This window comes from Sprattus sprattus (assembly GCF_963457725.1).
Source record: "Sprattus sprattus genome assembly, chromosome: 6".
NCBI lineage: Eukaryota > Metazoa > Chordata > Actinopteri > Clupeiformes > Clupeidae > Sprattus > Sprattus sprattus.
In genome coordinates, this window is record NC_137925.1 from 33,132,871 (window position 1) to 33,155,543 (window position 22,673).

Sequence of the window (22,673 nt, forward strand, 5' to 3'; positions counted from 1 at the left end):
ATGTGGACATCTCGGAGCATGGAGCTGCCGATGACCAGAGTGGTGGTTGTCACATCCAGCGGGAGAAGTCGTTGAGGGGATGATGACTGTGTTGAGGGCCCAGGATGGGGAGCAGGGCGGGGTGGGCGATGCTGGTGTTGCTCTGGAGCCGGTCTGCAGGGGCGTTTCGGGGCGGGCTGAGGAGGGGAGTCATCAGGCCCAGGAGGCTCCTCCTGATCATCTAACAAACAGGAAATCACGAATCAATCTGCAGATGAAACATTTCACCAACCAGGGACATGTCATCTGAGTGTCGTTTTGCCTGTTGCGGTACTTAGATAAGTATAGTTTTGCTGGCATTGAGCATTTTGTTTTCTGTTGTGTTCTGTTTGCAGGCAGGAATCAGCACAAACAAACACACAGATGAAACATTTCACCAACCAGGGACATGTCACCTGTGTGTCGGTTTGCCTGTTGCACGTTGCGTTACTTAGATATGTTTAGTTTTGCTGGCATTGGGCATATTGTTTTCTGTTGTGTTCTGTTTGCCGGGGCCGTACATGCATCCACTCGGCAAACAGGAAACACATTTGATGTTGCGGTACTTAATTGCAAGTAATATTTTAATTTTGATTTTTATTCGAACATTAATTGTGTTCGGATATGTCTGGGTGGCTGGTACAGCAGGTGATTGGTTTGTTGGCGCGATTACTTTTGGCTATAGGTTGCACTAAAGAGGAATGTCTTAAGTCTTGATTTGAATATAGGCACGGTGTCTGCATCTCTGACGGAGGCAGGGAGATTGTTCCAGAGGAGAGGGGCTCGGTAGCTAAAGGCTCTGCCTCCTATTGTGGTTTTTGATATTCTTGGGATTACCAGGAGGCCTGCACTCTGGGAACGGAGCAGCCTTGGAGGGCAATAGGGGACGACTAATTCCTTGAGGTAGCTTGGAGCCAGGTCGTTTAGGGCTTTATATGTTAGCGGGAGTACTTTCTACTTTTGACGGGGAGCCAATGCAAGGAAGCGAGTACCGGTGAGATGTGTTCATATTTTTTAGTTCTGGTGAGTGTACGAGCAACAGCATTCTGTATAAGTTGTAGGCTCCTTATTGTGTTGATGCTGCATCCGGACAGGAGAGCATTACAATAATCGAGGCGGGAAGTAATAAATGCGTCGATTAGTTTTTCTGCATCTTGGAGGGATAGGACCTTTCTAATGTTGGCAATATTGCGTAAATGAAAAAATGACGTCTTTGAGATCTGTTTTATGTGTGAGTCAAGTAGGAGGTCTTGGTTGATAGTTACACCAAGGTTTTTGATGTTAGTGTTGGGTGTTGGGAAGCCATTGAGTGTGGGTAGAAGGGTAGATAGTGAGGTTCTCAGTTGATCGGGGCCTACAAGCATAACCTCAGTTTTATCAGAGTTGAGGAGCAGGAAGTTGTTAGCCATCCAAGATTTAACATCATGGAGGCAAGCTTCTATCTTGGGTAGATGTAAGATTTCATCAGGTTTCATGGATAGGTAGAGTTGGGTGTCATCAGCATAGCAATAGAAGTTAATAGGGGTGCAACGTTCCTCGGATCAGAGTCACGGATCGGATCATTTTTCGGATCAGCAAGAAAAAAAAAACAAGACAAATAAACATGTGGAGGAAGGGGCTGCTTTAATGCCGCGGTGATGAGCGGTTGTTGAGCCGCTTTCGGTTTAACTCCTGTCAGTGAAACACCGGGGTGATGTCGCTGTAAATGCATGGCCATGCTCGATGTGTTTCCACTGTTGTATGGCTTTCTTGTGCCACAGTGCCTACACACCGTCACGGTTTTATCCACCAACCTCTTTCCTTCTGCATTCAATTTGACAGGGAAGCCAAAATGCTCCCAAACAGGGGATTTAAATGTGGGGCGTTCAAGTTCTTCTGTTCCTCCGCTCGCCATGACCACGCTGTGTTGCAGGTTTTTCTTTATGTTAGCAATCGCAATTTTTTTTTTTTTCATAAATCAATCCGCGGATCATGCGTGTGCCGAACCGAAATAGATGATCCGAACGGATCACGGATCAATGATGATCCGTTGCACCCCTAGAAGTTAATGCCATGTTTCCTTATGACAGCACCTAAGGGTAGCATATAAAGGGAAAAGAGCAGTGGTCCAAGGACAGAGCCTTGTGGAACACCGTAGCTTACTCTGGTGCGATTTGACGACTTCTCATGGACATGAACAAATTGATGGCGATCAGAGAGGTAAGATCTAAACCAAGATAGGGCACAGCCTTTGATGCCAACATGATGTTCAAGTCTCTGTAACAGGATATGATGATCTATAGTGTCGAAAGCAGCACTAAGGTCTAGGAGAACTACTATTGAGGTGCACCCTTGATCAGATGCGATTAGTAGGTCATTCAAGACTTTGACTAAGGCCGTTTCAGTGCTGTGGTGGGCCCTAAAACCGGATTGGAAGGTTTCTTCGATTTTATTTTGTTGTAGAAAGGAAGTAAGTTGCTTAGCTACTAGTATTTTTGACAAGAAAGGGAGGTTAGATATGGGTCTATAGTTAGCGAGATTATCGGGATCAAGGTTAGGTTTTTTAAGAGATGGTTTTATCACTGCTATTTTGAATGATTGTGGGACATATCCTGAAATTAGAGAATTAGAGAACTCACTTAATAAGGGAAGTGCATGTTTAAGTAATTTTGTGGGGATAGTGTCTAGTAAGCACGTTGATGATTTAGATGGGAGGATCAAGGAGTTTAGTTCAGGGAGGTCGATGGGTTCGAAGAATTCAAGGAGAGCACCTGGATGAGGGGGTGTTGCCATGGCGCATTTGTGAAGGGGTGCAGGATCACAGAGGGGGAGGAAACTATGAATTTGTTCTCTTATTTTAAGGATTTTATCATTGAAAAAGGTCATGAAATCATTACCACTAAATATTATGGGAACCGAATGTTCGATTGTGTTGTGGTTTTTTGTTAGCCTAGAAATAGTGTTAAATAGGAACTTTGGGTTGTTTTTATTACTATAAATCAATGAAGAATAGTAAGCTGATTTCGCCTCAGAGAGTACTCGTTTATAGCTTAGAAGACTATCCTTCCATGCCAGGAGGAATACCTCAAGTTTGGTGGAGTACCATTTTTTTTTTCTAGTTTTCGTGTAGTTTGTTTAAGTGCACGAGTCTGATCAGTGTACCATGGGGCCAGTTTTTTCAGTTTTCTTATTTTCTTTTTTAGTGGTGCAACAGCGTCAAGGGTTGAGTGCAGCGCATGTATGACGCCTTCAGTTAGAAGGTCGATATGAGGTGGGGGAGTGCATATGCCATTTACTTTGCCAGCAGTAGAAGCTGAGGTGAGGGCGAAGGGTAGTTTTGCTATAAATTCAGCTGTAGTCCTGTCGGATAGACAACGGCTGTAGAAGTGGGTTTTTTCCGATGTTGGACGGAGTTCTAATTTCATGTTGAATGTAATAAAGTGGTGATCTGAGAGGGTAGTATTTTGGGGTAGAACTATAGGGCGGTCAATTTCGAGGCCATGCGTTAATACAAGGTCAATGATGTGATTATGGTAGTGAGTTGGTGTATTTACATGTTGTCAGAACCCAATAGAGTCTATCAGTGATTGGAATGCAATTGTAAGGCTATTATTTTCATTATCCATGTGGATATTAAAATCTCCCACTATCAGGATTTTATCAGAATTTACAATCAGGGCGGATAGGAAATCGGAAAATTCGGATAAAAATTCAGTATAGGGACCTGGTGGTCTATATATTGTCACAAGAGTGACCGGGTTAGTGGCTTTTGAGTTTGGATGCATAAGATGAAGTACGAGGACTTCAAATGATGCAAATTTAAATTTAGGTCTTGGGGAAATACCTAGATTAGCGAGGGAAATTGTAGCAACTCCACCTCCACGTCCAGTGCTGCGGGGGATGTGGCAGTTAACACTTGGACTTGGAGGGGTAGATTCATTTAAGGCTATGAATTCATCTGGTTTTAGCCAGGTTTCAGTTAGGAAAAATATTTGGATGTTGTTGTCAGCTCATTTATAAGTGCGCCTTTTGATGTTAGGGACCGAATGTTAATAAGGCCCAGTTTTAGTATTGTGCAAGTCTCATTTTGTGCTGATGAGGTTTGTATCTTTATTAGGTTTTCCTGGTTAATACTTCTACTAATGTGGTACGCGTTGGATTTATGTATTCTGGGTATAGATACCGTTTGTATGTGGTTTAATATGGGCAGAGAGTGTACTGGTGCAGCAGAAGTTAGTGTGGGGTAATAGGTCTGCCTTCCAGTTCTAGTTATTGGTTGTCAGTAGTACGTTTGGGCTAGGTGGTGTTTTAAGTTTTGAGAAAGGAGGTTAGCACCCACTTTGGAGGGGTGGATGCCATCCTTCTGTAGTAGCCCTGGCTTCCTCCAAAAAGTAGGTCAGTTATTTATGAAATCCACGTCATTGCGTGAGCACCATTCTGCTAGCCATATAAGCAATGAAAAGTAATCTCATTTAGATCATGGGTATAGTTGAGGTATTTGGCAGATGCTTTTGTCCAAAGTGACTTTTAAAAAGAATACTAAAAGCAACAAATAAAGCATAAAGTGCATGATCAAATTATTACAAAAATACCAAGTATCACAATTATGACGATACTATTAAACATCCAATAACTTTAATGTTCCGCCCGGGTTGCCGTTTACTGGTGACAATCAATCAATAGAACAGTAGAATATTTTAATCAATTGGCACCCAAGATCAGGTTCCTATCTTAATGAGTGGGGAGTGATTCATAACTCCACATAGGGTGGTCAAACAGACATTAAAAGTACATTATGTGAATCCACGCCTAAATAAGACTTTCAGGTCGATTTGGTCACTGCACATGCACAAAATGTTGCAGCGTGGCTATTTCTATAGCAGCAGTGGAAATAAACAGTACGTTCAGTTGATGCCTTCTCTGACAATGCGATCGTATTGCCTCATGGACCTAACATATCAAAATGTATGTGCCAGATGCCAGATGAAAACAACCCCTCTGCGTGTCTTCATTCCAACATGAAACTCCATTTTACGGAGTGCACTCCTCTGTGTGACGGCACTGCCAGCAAAGACTACCAGTAGAGAGCAGCTACTACCCTTTGCCTCCACATATTTATGTGAGGACTCCTTCTCTGCAATGACTGTGATCAAAACAAAAAAAGAGAAACAGACTGTGCCTGGAGGAGAGCCTAATCACAGCAGTTGCCTCCTTTTTTTTGAAAATAACCTTTTAAATAGTGTCCTCTAGAGGGTTTTAGGAAGAGAAATTAACATGTAGATTTAAAATATGAAACAAAAATAAACATATTGAAGACATCTGCTGAGATCGGTGCTAATTATAGTTAATGTCAGATATTCTCTGTTCAATTTTCAAACTCTCCCTCACTATATGATTTTTTTTTTGCTCGAGCAATATTCCATGACAAATGATACGATGCCAACGTGACCGTTTCAGAGTACTTCGTAAATTTCCAAAAAAGCCGAGTCTGTTTCTCTGACTGACGTTACAATTCAAAGTATGTACCTTGTGCTTGCACAGCTCTGTGCCTTTAGGAACTTCTGGGCTATGTTAGCATTGTGTGTGGAGAGAAGGCGCTCCAAGTTTGAGGCTTGAAAATGCGACAGTGACGTCTGGCATATTAAGCAGAGGGGTTTTCCATTTCGCTCCGCAAATATTCCCTCCTATTCAGGGAAGAACATGCGGTGTTCATCTTCATATTTTTGTTTAGCTTTACGCTTTGCTGGATCCATGGCATTCTTTCAGAAGCTACTGATAGTCTGGCTAAAACTCTCTGAGACTGGGTGCACACATGAGAATGTTTCATGTTTAGAACATTAACGTCGCGTGATGACAAAATATACATGAATAAATACCCCATTCAAATCGGACAGCCTTTTGTCTGTATTTGCAAATATATTGCGTGGAAAATATGCATTTTAGATGTTTATTTTACAATATGAAAATTCTGTACACCAAGAGAAAAGTCATCGAGCACTCGAGCTGGAGCGGAGCCACACGTCAGCCGGCAAAGAGCTGCATGCGGCTCCCCTGACAGTGGTAACAGACTGTTGTTTTACGTGTTTCAACGTGAATATGCTCATTAACGTTTGAACAATGTTGAGAGTTATTGTGAACACGTTTAAAAAAGTTTGACTGGCTGAAAACGGGACGAAAAACTTAAGGCGTCTGAAGGGCGTCTGCCTAAAAGTAATGTGTCCAATTTCTTATTATTTTAGAACAGTGCGTCCAAAAGACGCATGGACGCATGCCTGGCTAAAAGCCTGGGCTGAATCCACTTTATTCTGCCTTGCACTACTCGTGGACGGCAATCTTGTTGCTGCCATTTCCACATTTCCTTGCCCAAGCAGAGCAAAGCTGATGGGAAGATTAACCTTGTGTTTCAAGGGCTGCCAAATAATCAGTCAAAAGAATCCTAGTTACTAAAAAGTTATGTTTTTTTTTTTTTTTCTTTTCTTTTTCTCCTAGGCCGTGTGGGTCAAGCAGTAGCCTTGCGGGCAAAGGCCTTTGGGTTTGGGGTAATCTTTTATGACCCATACCTTCCTGATGGTGTGGAACGATCCCTGGGTCTTCAGCGTATGGCAACCCTACAGGATCTTCTCATTCACTCAGACTGTGTGTCTCTGCATTGCAGCTTGAATGAGCACAACCACCACCTCATCAATGACTTCACCATCAAACAAGTAAGTTTTGTATGCATGCCAAGACAACGCAACAACAGACAGGACATTTTTTTTTTCTCCAACTTTGCCAACCTATTTGATGAAGAAACAATGATTTTATAAGGATTGGATTTCAAAGTTCTGAATTCTGCAAGTCTGAAAAACCCAGCGAGTATGCATATGCTGTATAACAGGTTTGTTAAGTCTAGAAAGAGCTTATGCTGCTGTTTCCAAACATTGCAAAATATTAGAAATCGGTGATGAAACTTCATGACTTTCAATTAGGGCTGCAACTAACGATGTTTTGGTAATCGATTTATCTATCGACTATTCTTTTGATTAGTCTTCTAATCTAATAATTATTTCCCGTAGCAAATAAAAATAATGACTCAAAGTTGGAATTTGAACCTCAAATGTTTTTGAGTAACAAGTTAATACAAATGTAATCATCATAATAAATACATTAAATAGTAATACAACTTAAAGTGCAAATATGCTTTTAAAAGTAAAGAGAACGCAAATAAAGTATTTATAGTTTTGTGTTATGCTAGAGTAGATCTCTCGTAATTGTGTTGATATGAAATCTTTTTTTGAAGAAGTGGAGGAGGTTAACTATTCAGAACGAATGAAAAGACAGGCATCCCTGATAACTCACTGATTAACTACATTGCAATTAACATAACTGAAATAGCGTTAGCAGCAAGCATCCTCCATGAGATGTTCTGTTTTCCCACATGTAAGCGTAAACCTTACGATAAGTTTACAAGGGTAACGTTACTTAAGCAGTTACCTAAAACTTACAGGAGGAGAAGATGATGTGTTGGCTCCTGGATGCTTGCATTTTAAATGTCCGTGCATTGCTGGAGTGCTGCTGTGAAATGGCAATTCTGTTTTGCAGATGCTGCATTGTACTGTTTTGTTTGCTGGTGAAATATTCCCAGACTTTTGAAAGCCTCGGTCTCGCTTTTTCGGCTCTCCCACTCTCAATTCCGCCATCTTCTTTGCCTTGGTGCATGTAGGCAATCAAAGCGATACTGCGCCCAGCACTTCCTTTAGCTCATTGTAATATGATGCGTCGATATTAAAAATCCATGACGACAAATCGTTGCAGCTCTACTGTCAAAATAGTTACCTAAAACGACCCTTAAAAATTATTGTTGTCGAAAACAAACACTTGAAAAGCTATTGTTTTTGGGTCCGTCTGAGCTTACCTTAAATGCATTATATCCATGTTTTCCTATGTCTCCTAAACCACTGATTCTGCTCCCCTCTACACACACTGTGTGTTATTTATTTAAATTTTTTTTTTTTTTTTTGATAAGTTTAGACCTTAGCACTTCAAAATTTGACCTAGCCTCTCTAATGATGGTTACTGCACATTTGGGGTCAGCATGTTGGTGATGCCACTATTTCTACTATGCTGACCTTTATTGGCATGTGAAGTTCTTACCATTTGCCTTTCTTTTCATGAGGGTAGAAGACCACTTCATTACTCAATAGCTGCGTGTACATGTGTCTTTTTCGTAAGCCACTGACGGAAACGTCTTCGCAAGTAGGTGTGAACAATTTTAGGGGAAACGGCGTATAGTGTATACATGGACTGGAATTGAAGCCTCTTACCTTGCCTTGGGCATGCGCAAAGACGACGGAGCTGTGCTCCCACCTTGTTTGTTTACTAACAACATCAAAGTGGATCCGCATCGTGCACAGGCAGTGTAGTGGCTAAAAGTTTGTGTATGTGTTTCAACAATGGTAGAAAAACTGTGTTTGCTCCGTCTTTTACTGAATTCTGACCAGTGCAGCAAATGTGACAGTTGATACATTAATGCGCAAGCTTCCAAGCAATGCAATGCATGAGCACTCAAACATATTTTAAACTATATATAAACTATAAATGCAAATATGCTATCACTATAATTTACAATCACTAAATATGAATCTAAATGATATAATGTCTATATCTGAACAACAATATGAAAATGGCACTAACAGGCACCTTCCGAAGCCGTTCGCTGCGTCAATCATTCATATTCCACACGCTCAGATGTGCCGAGACGTTTTGCAATCTGCAGCTCGTTTACTGTTAGTGACGAGCCTACGAGCCTTCACCTCTCATGTTAACAAAGACATAAACAAACATAATATCAAAAACTTGCATCCCCGACTGACACCCGACTACAAATCTCTGTACACAAAATATGAGTAACTCTTTTCAGTGGTCTTGTTGTCACTGAACGATGGCAGCTTTTAAAAGCAAGATATCTGCTGTTGTTGTATTAGGGTTGTCACAAACACTTAACAAATGGCATTCTTATTATTATTAGCCTCCAGCTAATTAATATTAATGAAAACTACATGGTGACATCATAGCATTGATTATACATGTATAGCGTTTTCTTTCTAGAGTTTGACAATGAACTGGGCTACGTTTTTGCAACAAGAAAACACGACCCGTAGCCTACTGATGAATTGCCTGATACTGATTGCCCCCGCTCGTCAACAGAAAAGTGTTCTGTAAAAAGTGCTCCTCCGCCTGGGTGTAGCCAGCTAGCTTAGCATAACTGCCATTCAGATCCAATGGTAATGCTACCTAGCTAGGTATGCTAACTGTTGGTATTAATCGTTAACTCAACCAAAATACTCATGTCACTGGCTTTAATTTGAGAATGGCATGTTAGTAGTACATTTATCAGCAGTAATTAATCAACTGTACTGATATTAAATGTACTACTGATATTCACATTTACAGTAGAGGTGCACCGAAAATTCGGCAACCGAAAAAATTCGGCCGAAAACGCAAAAAAAAAGACACATTCGGCTTTCGGCCGAAAGCCAAATGAGTGGCCGAATCGGAGGCCGAAAAGTGATGGTGAGGCAAAATTATACAATCTTGTCTGATTACACAAGCAAGGAGCGCAGGCCACCTATACGATCTCAAAATAGTAAAATGTAACAATGACGCCACCTCCTCTAGCTTTTTATGGGTCGTCAGAGTTCCTAATTTCCGTCTCCTCAATGCAATGTATTTCTGCAACTTGTCTTCTAATGCCTTCTCAGTTAGCTTACGTGATCTTCCCTGCGCCATCATATCCTCTACACTTCTCTGTTCTTCCCCATCAGACATCGTTCACGTTGCAGAGTTAATGCTCAAGCTGTATGCCACAGTTCAAAAGCTCTTCCTTACACAGAACTTTTCTTTATAAACGAGTGCAAAGCAGCTTCTCAAAAATCGCTAAAAACTCCACATTGACTGATTCAAGGCAGGCTATCAGTGTAGATTCTTGCTAGGGGTGAATCACGTTGCTATTTCCAGCATGGAGCAGTTACAGTTTAACTTTCGTTTTTATCCAATTTCAATAGTTATCTTAATTCATCCGTATATCTTCGTATCTTCTTAATACTGAAAGATAGAAAGGATTTTTCGATATGAGTGTCTTCCCTGTCACCACTAGCCCCATGTTACATCGGCCTTTTTTGAGTGTCTCACCGATCGGCGTAGACCACCTCTCTCGAAAGGCTCAGACATGCCGTAAATATGAGAGGGTTAAATTCAGGGGTGAGCTACATGAGGCAATTAGAAGCGATTTACGAGCTTTAAATGGCTTAAACGCGATATAGGTGGGTTAAATTGACACATGTATCCGTGCCTAATGTTTCTGTTCTGCCTAGCATCATAACATTTCTCAGGTTCATACTGGGTGCATTTGCCTGCAGTGGGTGTGTTCTACTGTGACAATGCTCAAGTTTCTTAATGATCAGTGTAATTACACTCATTCTCTATGATTTAGATGCGTCAGGGAGCTTTCCTGGTGAACACAGCACGGGGGGGATTAGTGGATGAGAAGGCCCTGGCACAGGCCCTGAAGGAGGGGAGGATACGTGGAGCAGCCCTGGATGTCCATGAGACGGAGCCCTTCAGGTGAGAAAAGAGCTTGCTTTTCAGGTTAAACAATCGATAGTTAATGTACAGTGGAACATCGGCATGTATGGTTTCAAGAGCATGCAAAGGTCATTTCAGATACAAATTGTCTCAGTTAATAACAATTAATAAACAAAGTTTGTTTAACAAAAATGTGACCTTTATCCTGGCCACCTTTTAGCTTTTCACAGGGTCCACTGAAGGATGCTCCTAACCTCATCTGCACTCCGCATACATCCTGGTACAGTGAGCAGGCCTCCATTGAGGGCCGAGAAGAAGCCGCCCGAGAGATGAGGCGTGCCATCACAGGTAGGTGTTCACTATTCCCCAGTGTCTTTAGTTGTAGAAATGATATGTCCAAGATGTATATTTTAGTAGCAACATATAAATATAAAAGGCTTAAATAAAGGTTTAATAATCAAACTTGTTTGTAGTAAACGTTTCCTCTACAATCCATCCGGGTTGCAGCTGTGCACATGTTATCGGCCTCCACGTCTAGAGAATCTTAGGGCTCTCTACCCAGCTATTTAGGAATTAAAAGACTGACTGTTATTTTTTAAACAAAAGGCAAGTTATCTCCCTCACTTGAACAGCCCTGGACCCATCACACTTAATATAAATGGCAATATAAAAGCAGCCATATGGTATGCTTTTCAACAATACATTTTTTTTCCGTACTTACCAGCCAGTTGGTCTTTGCTTTTGTAATTATTTTACAATGAAAACCCCCAGCTTATAATACGGCTTTTCAGAATGATGTGAAAGCTCCATTGACTTGATGGGACCACCCAAATATTCTAAGGTCTGATATTTATTTATAATGGCTGCTTCTTCTAATTCACATCTTTAATATAAATCTGCAAGTAGCTCTTTCACTTTACATAACAGGAATCCATTGTGAGCAAGTACTGCTACGCAATACCTGAAAATGAAAAAGTGAAGACATTTTTATTATCCGTGGAAGTCATGAAACAGCAGCAAAACCATTCCAAAGAGGTGTTTTGAAGGGAATTTATTATTGTTTTGGGGTGTTGGGGTCCTGTTCGACCTAGGATTTATTCAGATTTTTTTTCCAATACTTAATGGCAGACTTTATATTATCCCTTACATAAAAAATAAATAAAGTGTGTTGCTTTTCCTTGGAAAGTAAATTTTCCCTGGATAGTATCTTTTGTTTGACATGGAATTGAGTTCTCCCCTGCGTTCATAGGGCGCATCCCAGACAGCCTGAAGAACTGCGTGAACAAGGAATATCTGATGACGGCCTCCCAATGGACAGGCATGGAGGCCACCGCTGTGCATCCAGAAGTGAATGGAGCTGCAGCTTACAGGTGAGTTATTGAGCTCAAATGAGATCAAGTATTGAATCTTGATTAAACAGTCCCTCCATTTTTTTTGCGATTCCATGATCATGGAATACAGCGCAAAATTTGCAATTTGATGTATTTTTCACAATGCTGCATATTTTGCTTGATTAAATGAATTGCAAATAAAATGGCAGAAAATAAGCCTTGATGTTAAACTGCATCTTAATTTCACTTCTTCTGGCCTCCTGATGGCGGTAAGGTTACACACAGTCTGTCTCACTGCCACGGCTTCATGTCCCATTCGTTTGGTGTCAGGTGCATGAGTGAAGTTGGCTTGATATAGAGCATTCAATTTACAATGAATTTCACGTCATAGAAGCTTCTTTAACAGTTATCTTAAAGAATGTTAAATAAACTATTTGTGCATTATGTAATTCTGCCTTGTGGTCAGTTGTGAAAATTGTAAATAGTGTTTCAACATGGCATTTAACTTCAAGCATATTGTTGCATCCGACTGTTTAGTCTGCTGTTCATCTTGCACGGAGATGGCATTTCAAAATATAAGTCCCTTCCGAAGTTCATGCCTATTAAAGGATTATTTGTGTAAAATATCCAAACGGATAGCAAATTATGAATAATCATGTTTTCTGTTCAAGTTTATTTAAACATTAGTACACGATTACTAATGATGGCTGTTCAGAAAATGTAAGCTAACTTCAAAAAGTTCAAAAGTTCTATTGGACAACCGGTGCATGACATTTTATCTCAACCTCGACATAGCATTCAAGTATCATTGAAATTTCGCCAATTTGTGAAAATCAGATAAACAAGTGTAAGAAGTGAGGACATAAGTGCACATATGCAAATAAAATAGGTATCCAACTCTTACTGATGGGATTTATATCTCCGATATATTTGTTGATAGTTTGAATGAAAGAGTATGAGTGGAGGTTATTGAGAAACAAGCATTGCAAAATTTTCCACACATTTTTACCAAATCATGACCACAAATTCTGTCATTTTGATCGCAAAAGTCAATAAAACTATTAAGGAACTGATTTAAAGTTGTACAGTCTGCGAAAGGTTGTAGTTTATTGAGCTCAACTGCCAATCAAATGACACCCCTCCCCCCTTTCATGTGCTTGAAGCTATGTGTTCATGAGCTGATATTGTTTATGGCTCTGCTCACAGTCTTGGCTCTGTAAATGGGGAAGCATGGTGGCTTGGACAAACACTGAAGTTTTTTTGAGCGTACACACAAGATGGACAGCAAGGAAAATGTGAGGAGCACTTGCCCGAATTTGACAAAGTGTATTTGATTAGAACTGTGGACTGCACTTTGAAAAGCTACACCCATATGTATTACATTCGTGATAAAGAGATTACATTAACCTTTTCCTTTCCAATAACTCATTTGACAAAAGTGTCATATAAAAAGTATTTTAATTGTCATAAGTGGCCATAAGATTTATTTGATGCTTCCAGTTCCAAGAGACAGTTGGCAGCTTACTGTGCAAATACTCATGGTACAGCAGCAAAACATAGTTTAGCATGAAAGAAAGAACTAACTTTCAAACACAGAACAGAATTAAGAAAACCCCTAAACCACTAGAGAAATAGGACTTAATTACCCAGGCACCCTTACCACACTTCACTCTTGACGGAAAAAAAATAAATAAATGTTGAATTTGAAGATGCATGTCCTCCCGCATGGCTTTGCACCTCCCTGAAACAGAAATGAATGACCAAGTTCCATATTACTGGGAATTGAGCAAGAAATGAAGGTGTGCATATTCATGCTGCCTACTTGTGCTGTGACTGAGAAATGTGGAACTGTACTTTTGACTATGATCATTTGTAAATAATAATTGAATTTGTCAGTGGATTTGTTAGAAAGAAAAGGCTTTAATTATCAATGCTTTTATTTTCACTCTTGAAGCCCCAAACTCCATAGGATTAACTTGTCTACCCCTAATGAGCAAAACATCTTGTTTTGTTGCTTCTGAAATGTGACTGACCTAGGAATTCTAAATTATGCTCCTAGGAACTCACTGAGGTACAAATTCATGCAATATTTGAAATGGCGCTGAAGTTCCTGCCTTAGTAGTGTAGTATGTGCTGTAACAGTGCAAAGCGTATAGAAGCAGATATATATGACTTGTGTTTTCTCTTCAGGTTTCCCGCTGGTCTGATCAGTGTAGCCACAGGAGGACTGCCTGGCTCAGGCGCTGGTGTAGAGAGTATAGTGGCCGCCTCTCTACCCATGGCCCATGGAATCACCCCTGTCACCCAGCTCCCTCACACCCCGTCACCAGGGCAACCCACTAAAGCAGAGTCTGACAGAGACAACCCGTCTGACCAGTAGCAACCTTTTAAGTACATTCCATCAGCCAAGGCAATTAATACCCTTTTAATGTCTGTCACCCTGACACTCTTTCTTCCCCTCTCCCAAACGGGCAAAATCGGTTGGTTCTCACTTATTTACCCTATTCCAGGTGCATAGGCAGCAAAATATGCAGAATGCTACTCAGATAAATTTCCCCATCCTCCTTGTCTTGGTTTCTCATGTTCGTTCACCACCTTCATATTGTATCCCCTTATGTCCAACTTCACCTTCAGCAATAAGTCTTTTTTTTAAGACTAATCTTATTGACAATTAGCTTGGTGTGCTTTAATGAACACTTACCCTCAAAAACGTACTCAATCATTGGTAGTTTTTTTTACAGTGTTTCTTGACCTGTTTTGCCATCTTTGGTTCCTGAACAGTTTTGACCATCCAGAATATCTCCCCAAGAATCCATTTCAGGGTGGTGGTGTCGTCTTTCCTACCCCTCTACCAGAGTTAACTTTGTGTATTTCAGTGATTTTTTTCTATCCTCAGTATTTCAGAAATGATCTGCCATTGACATTATGTTCCAGGTCCTTGTAGCGTGTGTGGCGTGATATGTGCCTTTGTCACCTACTGAAGTTCAGTTCTTAGACTGCATTTATGCTCAAAAGAACTGTTAACTTCAGGTTCAAGGAAGACTTGTTGCAAAACCGTTTCACTGAATTCATGACTTCATATCCTTTGGAATGGGTCTGAGAGGCCTCGAATTATGAACTTTTTCTTTTCCATTAATACGTTTCAGACTCAGCAAAGAATTGAAGTAGAAAAACCCTTACACCTTGTGTCAGAGTGTCAGTCCGCTAATGATCACTGTGACTGCCACCAGCTGTGTAACCGCCCTGAATCATGTTGATAGCATGATGGTTCACAGTGTCTATAACTTTAGCTCAATGCTTCTATCAAAGCATGCAACAGTAGGCAAGCTATAAACGTGGTGAACTCCATCTGGGATGGGAGTACTACTGAAGAATATGAATGCAGGATGGCCCCCAGGGGCTCCACAAGGAGTTCTGAAGCTGGATTTTGATTTACTTTCAACACTGTCTTTTTCCAAGCCAAATTGTCCTTCCTATTACTGCAATTGTGTGCCCCCTTCTTATTTCATGTTCTCTGTTTGTCTTTTCACTTCCAATGAGGCCTTCTCTTGTTGCCACAGCGACATCCTACCCTGCCCCGTCTCCTCAATCACCATTCTGTGTCATCTGTACCTCTAAACTGTCAACCTAGTGCTTCAATTCAAGACAAGCATGACTATTGTGCTGGATTATGGTCCAGCCAATAGACAGTTACCCTAGTTCCTTTTTCTAAACTGTGTTTTTGTTTGTTTTTTGTTTTGTTTTTGTTTTAGTTTATTAAGTAATCACAGTGAAGTAGCATTCTGATCCTGACATCTCTTTATGGTCATAGTCAGTGCTGTCTACCTGCTAAAGTTAATCTGTAGGGATTTAACGGGGTTTTCAATGAGAAGTGCTCTTTTGAATATGTTAAGGTCGACGATATCCATCCATTTTCCTTGAGATTTTCAATATGTACGATTTGTGTAAATTAAAGGGGTTTATGGAACGGCCATACCAGCTCTGACTGCTAGAAGTCTAAAACATAAAGGCCACAATTTTTTTTTGTGCATATTTGATTCTGTTATGTTTTATTAACTGTTAAAGCTCATCACATCTGGTCATGCTATGTAACCCTGAATGGACGGCATTCATAATGTCTTTCCCAGTATGCACAACAATTTTTTTTTGCTCACTGACAAATTCCACTTTCCAAAAGAGAATTTTTCCCTCATGATCTATGAACCTGCACTCTCAAAATTGTTCTGTGTCAGTGGAATAACTTGTTAGTACCTCATTAACAGATATTGAATGTATGCTTGAAATATTTTCTTTTGTATGAATACTGTTTTAGGGTTTGGCATAACTAGATCTCTCCTGTGTGACCAGATGGTGTGTGGAAGTATTGAGCTCTTCTCCAGAAGATTTGAACATCTTAACACTCTTACGTGTCTCAGGCTTCTTGTCAGTCTTTCGACTTCTTTCTGATCTTTTTTACTGAATAACCTACATGTAGGATTACCAAAAGCACAATGCTTTTGTCCTATTCATTTCCTCGATTGCATCATTGAGATGTGGTGATATATTTTATAGATTGACAGTTGACTGGGCTTCAGGGTTTTTGCTCTTTATTATACATGATGGAAAAAAAAACGTTCATTCTTTTTCAAGATGTAATATTGCATGCTAACAAAAAAAAGGGTTTTCTTGGAAAGTTATGAGATCCATGCTTTGACTCTGCTGGCTTTGAAGACTTTGCAGTTGTACCAGCTATAAACCAGCCCAAGACTTTGGACGAGTTGGTTGATGTATGATAGCCCTCCCAGATTCATGATTCAAGTGAGTTGTTGTGAGAAGCTTCATGCTTATTCAAGTATCTATGAGAGTTATTAAAGAAGTTGTATCAACCATAGTGTGCGGGAATATTACAAGATATGACTACTTGGATACTTGCTCTTATCCACGTCATGACTTTCACTCGTCATTTACATACAGCTTATATGGAGTCTTTGGGCTCCCTGTGTATGTATTGTTTTTTTGTAGATGTCTTTCAGTTTAGTAGATCAATTTATGTGTATTTTCCTAATTTTCTCATTACATTTTTTTATTTTTAATTATTTTGGGCATAATTGTGGTCTTTCTCTCAACTGATTTGGCTTTGTGATCATCTGTACACTACGTGTTTGTTGAACCCTGTCTCTTTATGTTGTTGGTGTTCTACATGTTGTACGGAAACATTTCATAAAATGTCCATTTTCAAACTTTATTTCCCTTCGAACCAGGTCTATATCGCAGTCTCCCACTTAGTCAATTCAACAATAAGCCCCTTTTCATTGTTGTGATCCTTTTGAAAATTCATGTAGCTTATCACTGCCTTAGAACTCAAATTGACATTGTCTTGGTGGCTCTCAATATAGATATATACTCATTTGAAAACTCTTGACTAAAGATATCTCTAGTGTTACACATATCACAGAGGTTACCTGGTCATCACTAATGTGCGCCGCCTCCGGGACTTCATCAAAACATTATTAGTTACCAAAGCTGTATAGCTGTTGTAAAAGTGGTTTATGAATGAAAAAAGGGACGGCAAGGATAGATATGGACTGGGAAAATCACTTTTCTCTCAGGGTCTAAATGCAAGCGAATTCTATAGTCATACTCAATCTTAAGGTTGTTGACCATTTTCCCCATGTTCTTTTTGTTTATGTTATGCTCATACCAGATAACAAATATAGAATATTTTAAATAAACTGAGGTAACTGTTGACATTTTGAAGTGTATTTTCACAACATGTAAACAAGTTGGTTTTCCCCTTTGTTGTTTCTGTTATTCCCTACACATTTTTGTTGTGGATTTAAAGCATTTCCTTTCATCTTAATGCAAAGAGTTCCTGTAACTAGGCTCTTAAGCTTTACTTTGGTTTTGTTTACTTTTTTAATAGAAACAATCATGTTTGTGATGGTTACTTCCACAAAGTATTTTAATAAAATTGAAAGAAAAAAAAACTACTCTCAAGTCCATTTCTTTATGGGTGGCCATACTGGTCATACAACTGGAGAATGTACACATGGCTGACTCATTGGGATCAGAGTAGTTACAGACAACAGTTTTGCAATTTTGCTTTCTTGTCCTCTTGATATTAATCATTCTTAGCTGGTGGAAAAATCAAGTATTGTAGAACGGCTGTATTTAGTGTCAAACACCACTGTCTTTGCTGCTTTCTTGGATGCATCAAAATGAGTTATATCTCTCTTTACAAGCAATAGTTTTGGCTCCTATCACCATGTTTAGGTAATATTATCTATTAATAGTAAGTAATGAAGTAATGCTATTCAAGCACCATACAATAGTGTCAACGGTATGAAATGGTAGTCTGTACTGAAAGAATAAAGCAGCATTAAGTTTAGAGACCAGCTTGGTACGGTTTCCATGATCTGCAATTTTGTTATATTTTCATATATGAAAAAATATATACAGCCGCGGAAAAAATTAAGAGACCACTTAAAAATTATCAGTTTCTCTGGTTTTACTATTTATTGGTATGAGTTAAAGTAAAGTTAACATTTTAGTTTTATTCTATAAATTACTGACAACATTTCTACCAAATTTCAAATAAAAATATTGTCATTTAGAGCATTTATTTGCAGAAAAATGACAATTGGTCAAAATAGCAAAATAAATGGAAAGTTTTCAGATCTCGAATAATGCAAAGAAAACAAGTTCATATAGATTATTAAACTACACAATACTAATGCTTTAACTTAGGAAGAGATCAGAAATCAATATCTGGAAAAAACGCATCTTTTTTGTTATTTTGACCAATTGTCATTTTTCTGCAAAAAATGCTCTAAATGACATTATTTCTATTTGAAATTAAGTAGAAATGTTGTCAGTAATTTATAGAATGAAACAAACGTGTTAATTTTACTCAAACACATACCAATAAATAGTAAAAAAAAAAATTTTTGAATGTGGTCTCTTAATTTTTTCCGCGGCTGTATATTTGCTTCTTGAAATAAGATTGCGGAGAGAAAACCAGGCCATTTTTACAGATTTATTTAAAATAATTGTGGTGCTTTTCATTTAATGACAATAAGGTGGCTGTCCATAACTGCTGGTTAAAGTAAGACCTTGTTCTCCCATGAAGAATAATGATGTCATGATGTTCCTTGTGGAGTCCAGGGGATAAATTAAGTCTTCACTGATGCTATCCCCAGTGTGAACTATACCTGCAGATTACTATAACTATACCATTTAACCTCTGGTGGCCCTCACAGCTCAAACTGCTAATTGCATAGCACAATGAAGAGGGACCCATTCTGTAGGTTCTGGGCTGCTCAGTTTTCAGCCGGTGTGAAAGAGTGAGAGCCATGCTGAACACTTCCAATCAAATATCCTTGCCTTGTGGTCAAACACAGTAATGTGTCAATGGTTCCAATCTCTCAATCTATCTATGTGCAAATTATTCAGTTTGGCAAAATTAGTTTGCTTGTATTTGTCCAGACTGTGATATATGTATCCCCTGTTTTGAATAAAGCATATAACTGTAATCAGTGACATGCAAGAGGTGCCATTTCCCAATTCTCATTTTGCAGCATTTTCTACAATGATGCCCACCGATTCTTGATTTTAGATGTGAAATCAGGAGCAATTTATCATTGTATCAAATTATCAATGCAGAGCTGTGTGTAGCTCATCTTGAAAGGTGATGACCTCAAGAGAATCTGAGGAACAAGATGCAGGTATGTCTGTTCAAAAAGCAGCTCTGGTGTGAGACCTCCTTGGCACCAAAGCAATATGAAAATAACCCTACTGGTACCCCTCATTGCAACTGTTATATTCAATCCTATAGAGACAAATTGGCAGCCCAACAGAATAAGCCTGCTGTCTGATTTATGCACAAGTCTGACAAATAAACGTTAATTCAAAATAAATAAATATGTTACAATCGCTTAACATAGGTGCAATCTTTCTATAATGAAGACTATACACTCTGGAGTAAATCTGTGTATTTGTCATTGTGAATGTTTTTTACTGCACACATGAGAGTTGCTTGGTAGGTAAGCAGGCCTATCGATCATTTGGTCCTTTTGTAGTCGTCCCAGCCACATATGACAACATATATTTTTATCCCAGAAAAAAAGAGCAAGCCCTCCAGACTTGCAGAATAACAAATTCTACAGTCATTAGGATGTTAACAGTTACCCTAGTTTCAAGTTCTGCTACTGGAATTAAGTGATTAGACCTGAGACCATGAGATTTATAATAGTTTACTTTGTAAAGTTAACATGCTTTCAGACCTCTGTGAACTTGGCACGCCATATGATTAGAATGTGAAAAAAAGACTTTAATATTTGTGCAACATTTGTGCATGCAGAATAAGAAATTGGGCTGAACCTGTATTAGAGAAATAAAACACTAAGTTTATATGACCTCAGGTTACCCCATGTCCAAAACATTCCAAAGTAGTTGCATTCATTTGTCCATCATAAGAGCACGCTTGTGCAAGCAGAAGGCATTAAAGCTTCATCATTTTCAAAATTACTGAGATTTATTTTATGTAAACAAGTTACATCATCCACACCATTGTGTGCTGGAATGGACCAAAGCGCCACAGACGAGCGTGAACTAAATGCATGGGGTGCTGCATCTGCTCCACCTCTCCTCTAGTCAAGTACTGGTTGTCTGCTTTTCCACAGAGGTCCATGAACCACTAGACCCACAAGTTTAAGTAATAATTAGTTTTGTCAGATCACCATAAATATATTTTCCCCATATCTTAAGCTTAACCTCCGTACTTTTTTAATGTGGATGATCTAAAGCAATGGTTTCTTCTTGCCAGTTTGATGGACAGAGTGTGGATCCTTTCACTTGCACTCCAGTTCCAGCCACATAATTTTGTAGATGTTTCTAAGTGATAGCTGGATGGTTTGATGCAACTTCCCTTTTCTTATTATGGATATCAGTGGCATCGAAACACTTTGACATTTTCTTGGGAGTCTTTTCCTGAAAAAATAATTTGAATAAACTTATCTCACTTAGGTGGTATGATCTTTCTCCTTTGTTTCACAACCTGGCTAATAACCCTTAGACATTGTTATTTGATTATCCAGAAGACGCTCTTTACTACTAATTATGATCAGTTATGGCAGAGATGTTATAAGGACTTCGTTTATGTTCATTGGCACAGGAAGTTGGATGCTGAAGGTGTTGCACTGCCCTCTTGTGGGAAAATACTGTCACTGAGATTAGGTATTTCATTTTGAAGAATAATTTCACTGAGATTAGGTATTTAATGTTGCACATACATTTAAGAGAAAAGGCTGAGAAAATAACTGGTGCCTATTTATGGGAAACAGAGATAATTCCGAAACACTGTTAATGAAAATATTAATCAAGTGCCTTGTAAAAAGCAAAGTAACGCATTACTGTAATTTCACTACTTTTAGCGGTAACAAGCATGGTAACGAGCAAGTATTATTTTAAATCAAGTAACGCAGTTAGAATTACTGAAATTTAAATGAGTTTGTTACCCGCGTTACTCTCTTTTGTGGAAAAAATGAACACTTGCAGAGAAGAAAACAAGGTAGGCCTACTTTAGCTGCTCCTGATCTGATGTCACAGGACCTTGGTGGCGCAACGAATGGGCATTTAACCCAGACGTTCCGCTAGAAAAAAAATGTGCCTGTCAAAGTGACCGGCAGAGTTTTCATTTTCCGGACATTTTAATTATAAGCCGGTCAAATATCTATAACTGCTTCTAAATAAGCCTATTGAAGAAAGTGACGACAGGCTATATATCTTAAAGAAAGACATAATCAGGTCGTATAGAATGCAACATGTTTATTTACCTAAGTTTCAAAACATTTCAATGAAGCTGCTTGCAGCTAGCTATCTAACTAGCGAACTAAGGTATCGCTAGGTATGACAACTAACTGTCTAGTTGAGAGAACATCCCCAAACCTTTTATGAATAATGTGCGTATGTAAGCAGGAACATGGCTTTTCTGTGTTTCTGTGTGTGTGTGTGTGTAACTATGTGCTTCTTTCGACCTTGTGCAAAACTGGAACGCACCATAATAATTAACCAAAGTTATATATAGGCTAAGCCTTATTTACTATCTTAAGTTGGATTCTACAATCACCATAAATGCCGCATACATGCAAATAATTTTTGACTTTACAATTCTGTTTATTTTCATCACTAACCGTTAATGGGCTACTGCTCATAACGAACATATTGTAGCCAAAGTTTAAGACCAAACTATTACTTTGACACATTTTTAATAGCCGCCATTGACAAAACCCAGATGTCTTATTTAGGATTATAAAATAATTTCTATTTAGACTGGCACAACACTGCTGATAAAATCGGAAATGGCAAAAATGTTAATCCGCAGCATACAAAATTACTCTGTCATTTGAGGGGGCATTTGAGTCATGGGAGGGTTTAACCTTTTTTTTTTTTTTTTTTACATCAAAGAACTTTACTTCTGGAGTGTTCTGTCTCTTTATATGACCGTTGTTAATTTGTGGAGAAACACAGCATTGTGATTGGCTTCATAGCCTAGTCAACGGTCACGTAATAAACAGTGTTCTACAAATATTCTAAAAATGAACAAACAGGCAAAGTCTTGACCATCAGGTCTTCATCTCCCTCAGTCTGACTCATCTGACTCAGTGCGGTTACATGATGGCATATCTCCGATTTCGGCCAAAGCACGACATCTCTATCCATGGGGGGTTAACTGCGTTATCTCACGGTACATGCCAGTGACAAATCCAGATCTTGGCCGCGTTAGTTCAAATCAAATGTGGAATG

At 39.2% G+C, this 22,673-nt stretch overlaps 1 protein-coding gene across 2 annotated transcripts in view; it reads left to right on the top strand.

The window, feature by feature from the left end:
- The window catches only part of ctbp1l (C-terminal binding protein 1-like), a 69,718-nt gene extending 51,902 nt beyond the window's left edge, over nt 1-17,816 (top strand). The window contains exons 6-11 of one of the 2 annotated variants that reach the window (XM_080841079.1): nt 6,487-6,701; nt 10,469-10,599; nt 10,781-10,908; nt 11,810-11,930; nt 13,098-13,186; nt 14,082-14,173. In XM_080841079.1, coding sequence (XP_080697205.1) covers nt 6,487-6,701; nt 10,469-10,599; nt 10,781-10,908; nt 11,810-11,930; nt 13,098-13,155 — 653 coding nt within the window. In that variant the 3' untranslated portion in view covers nt 13,156-13,186; nt 14,082-14,173. Of the gene's footprint in view, nt 1-6,486; nt 6,702-10,468; nt 10,600-10,780; nt 10,909-11,809; nt 11,931-13,097; nt 13,187-14,081 lie in introns of both variants that reach the window. The other variant, XM_080841078.1, reaches the window with a different exon arrangement.
- The last annotated feature ends 4,857 nt before the right edge of the window (nt 17,817-22,673 follow it).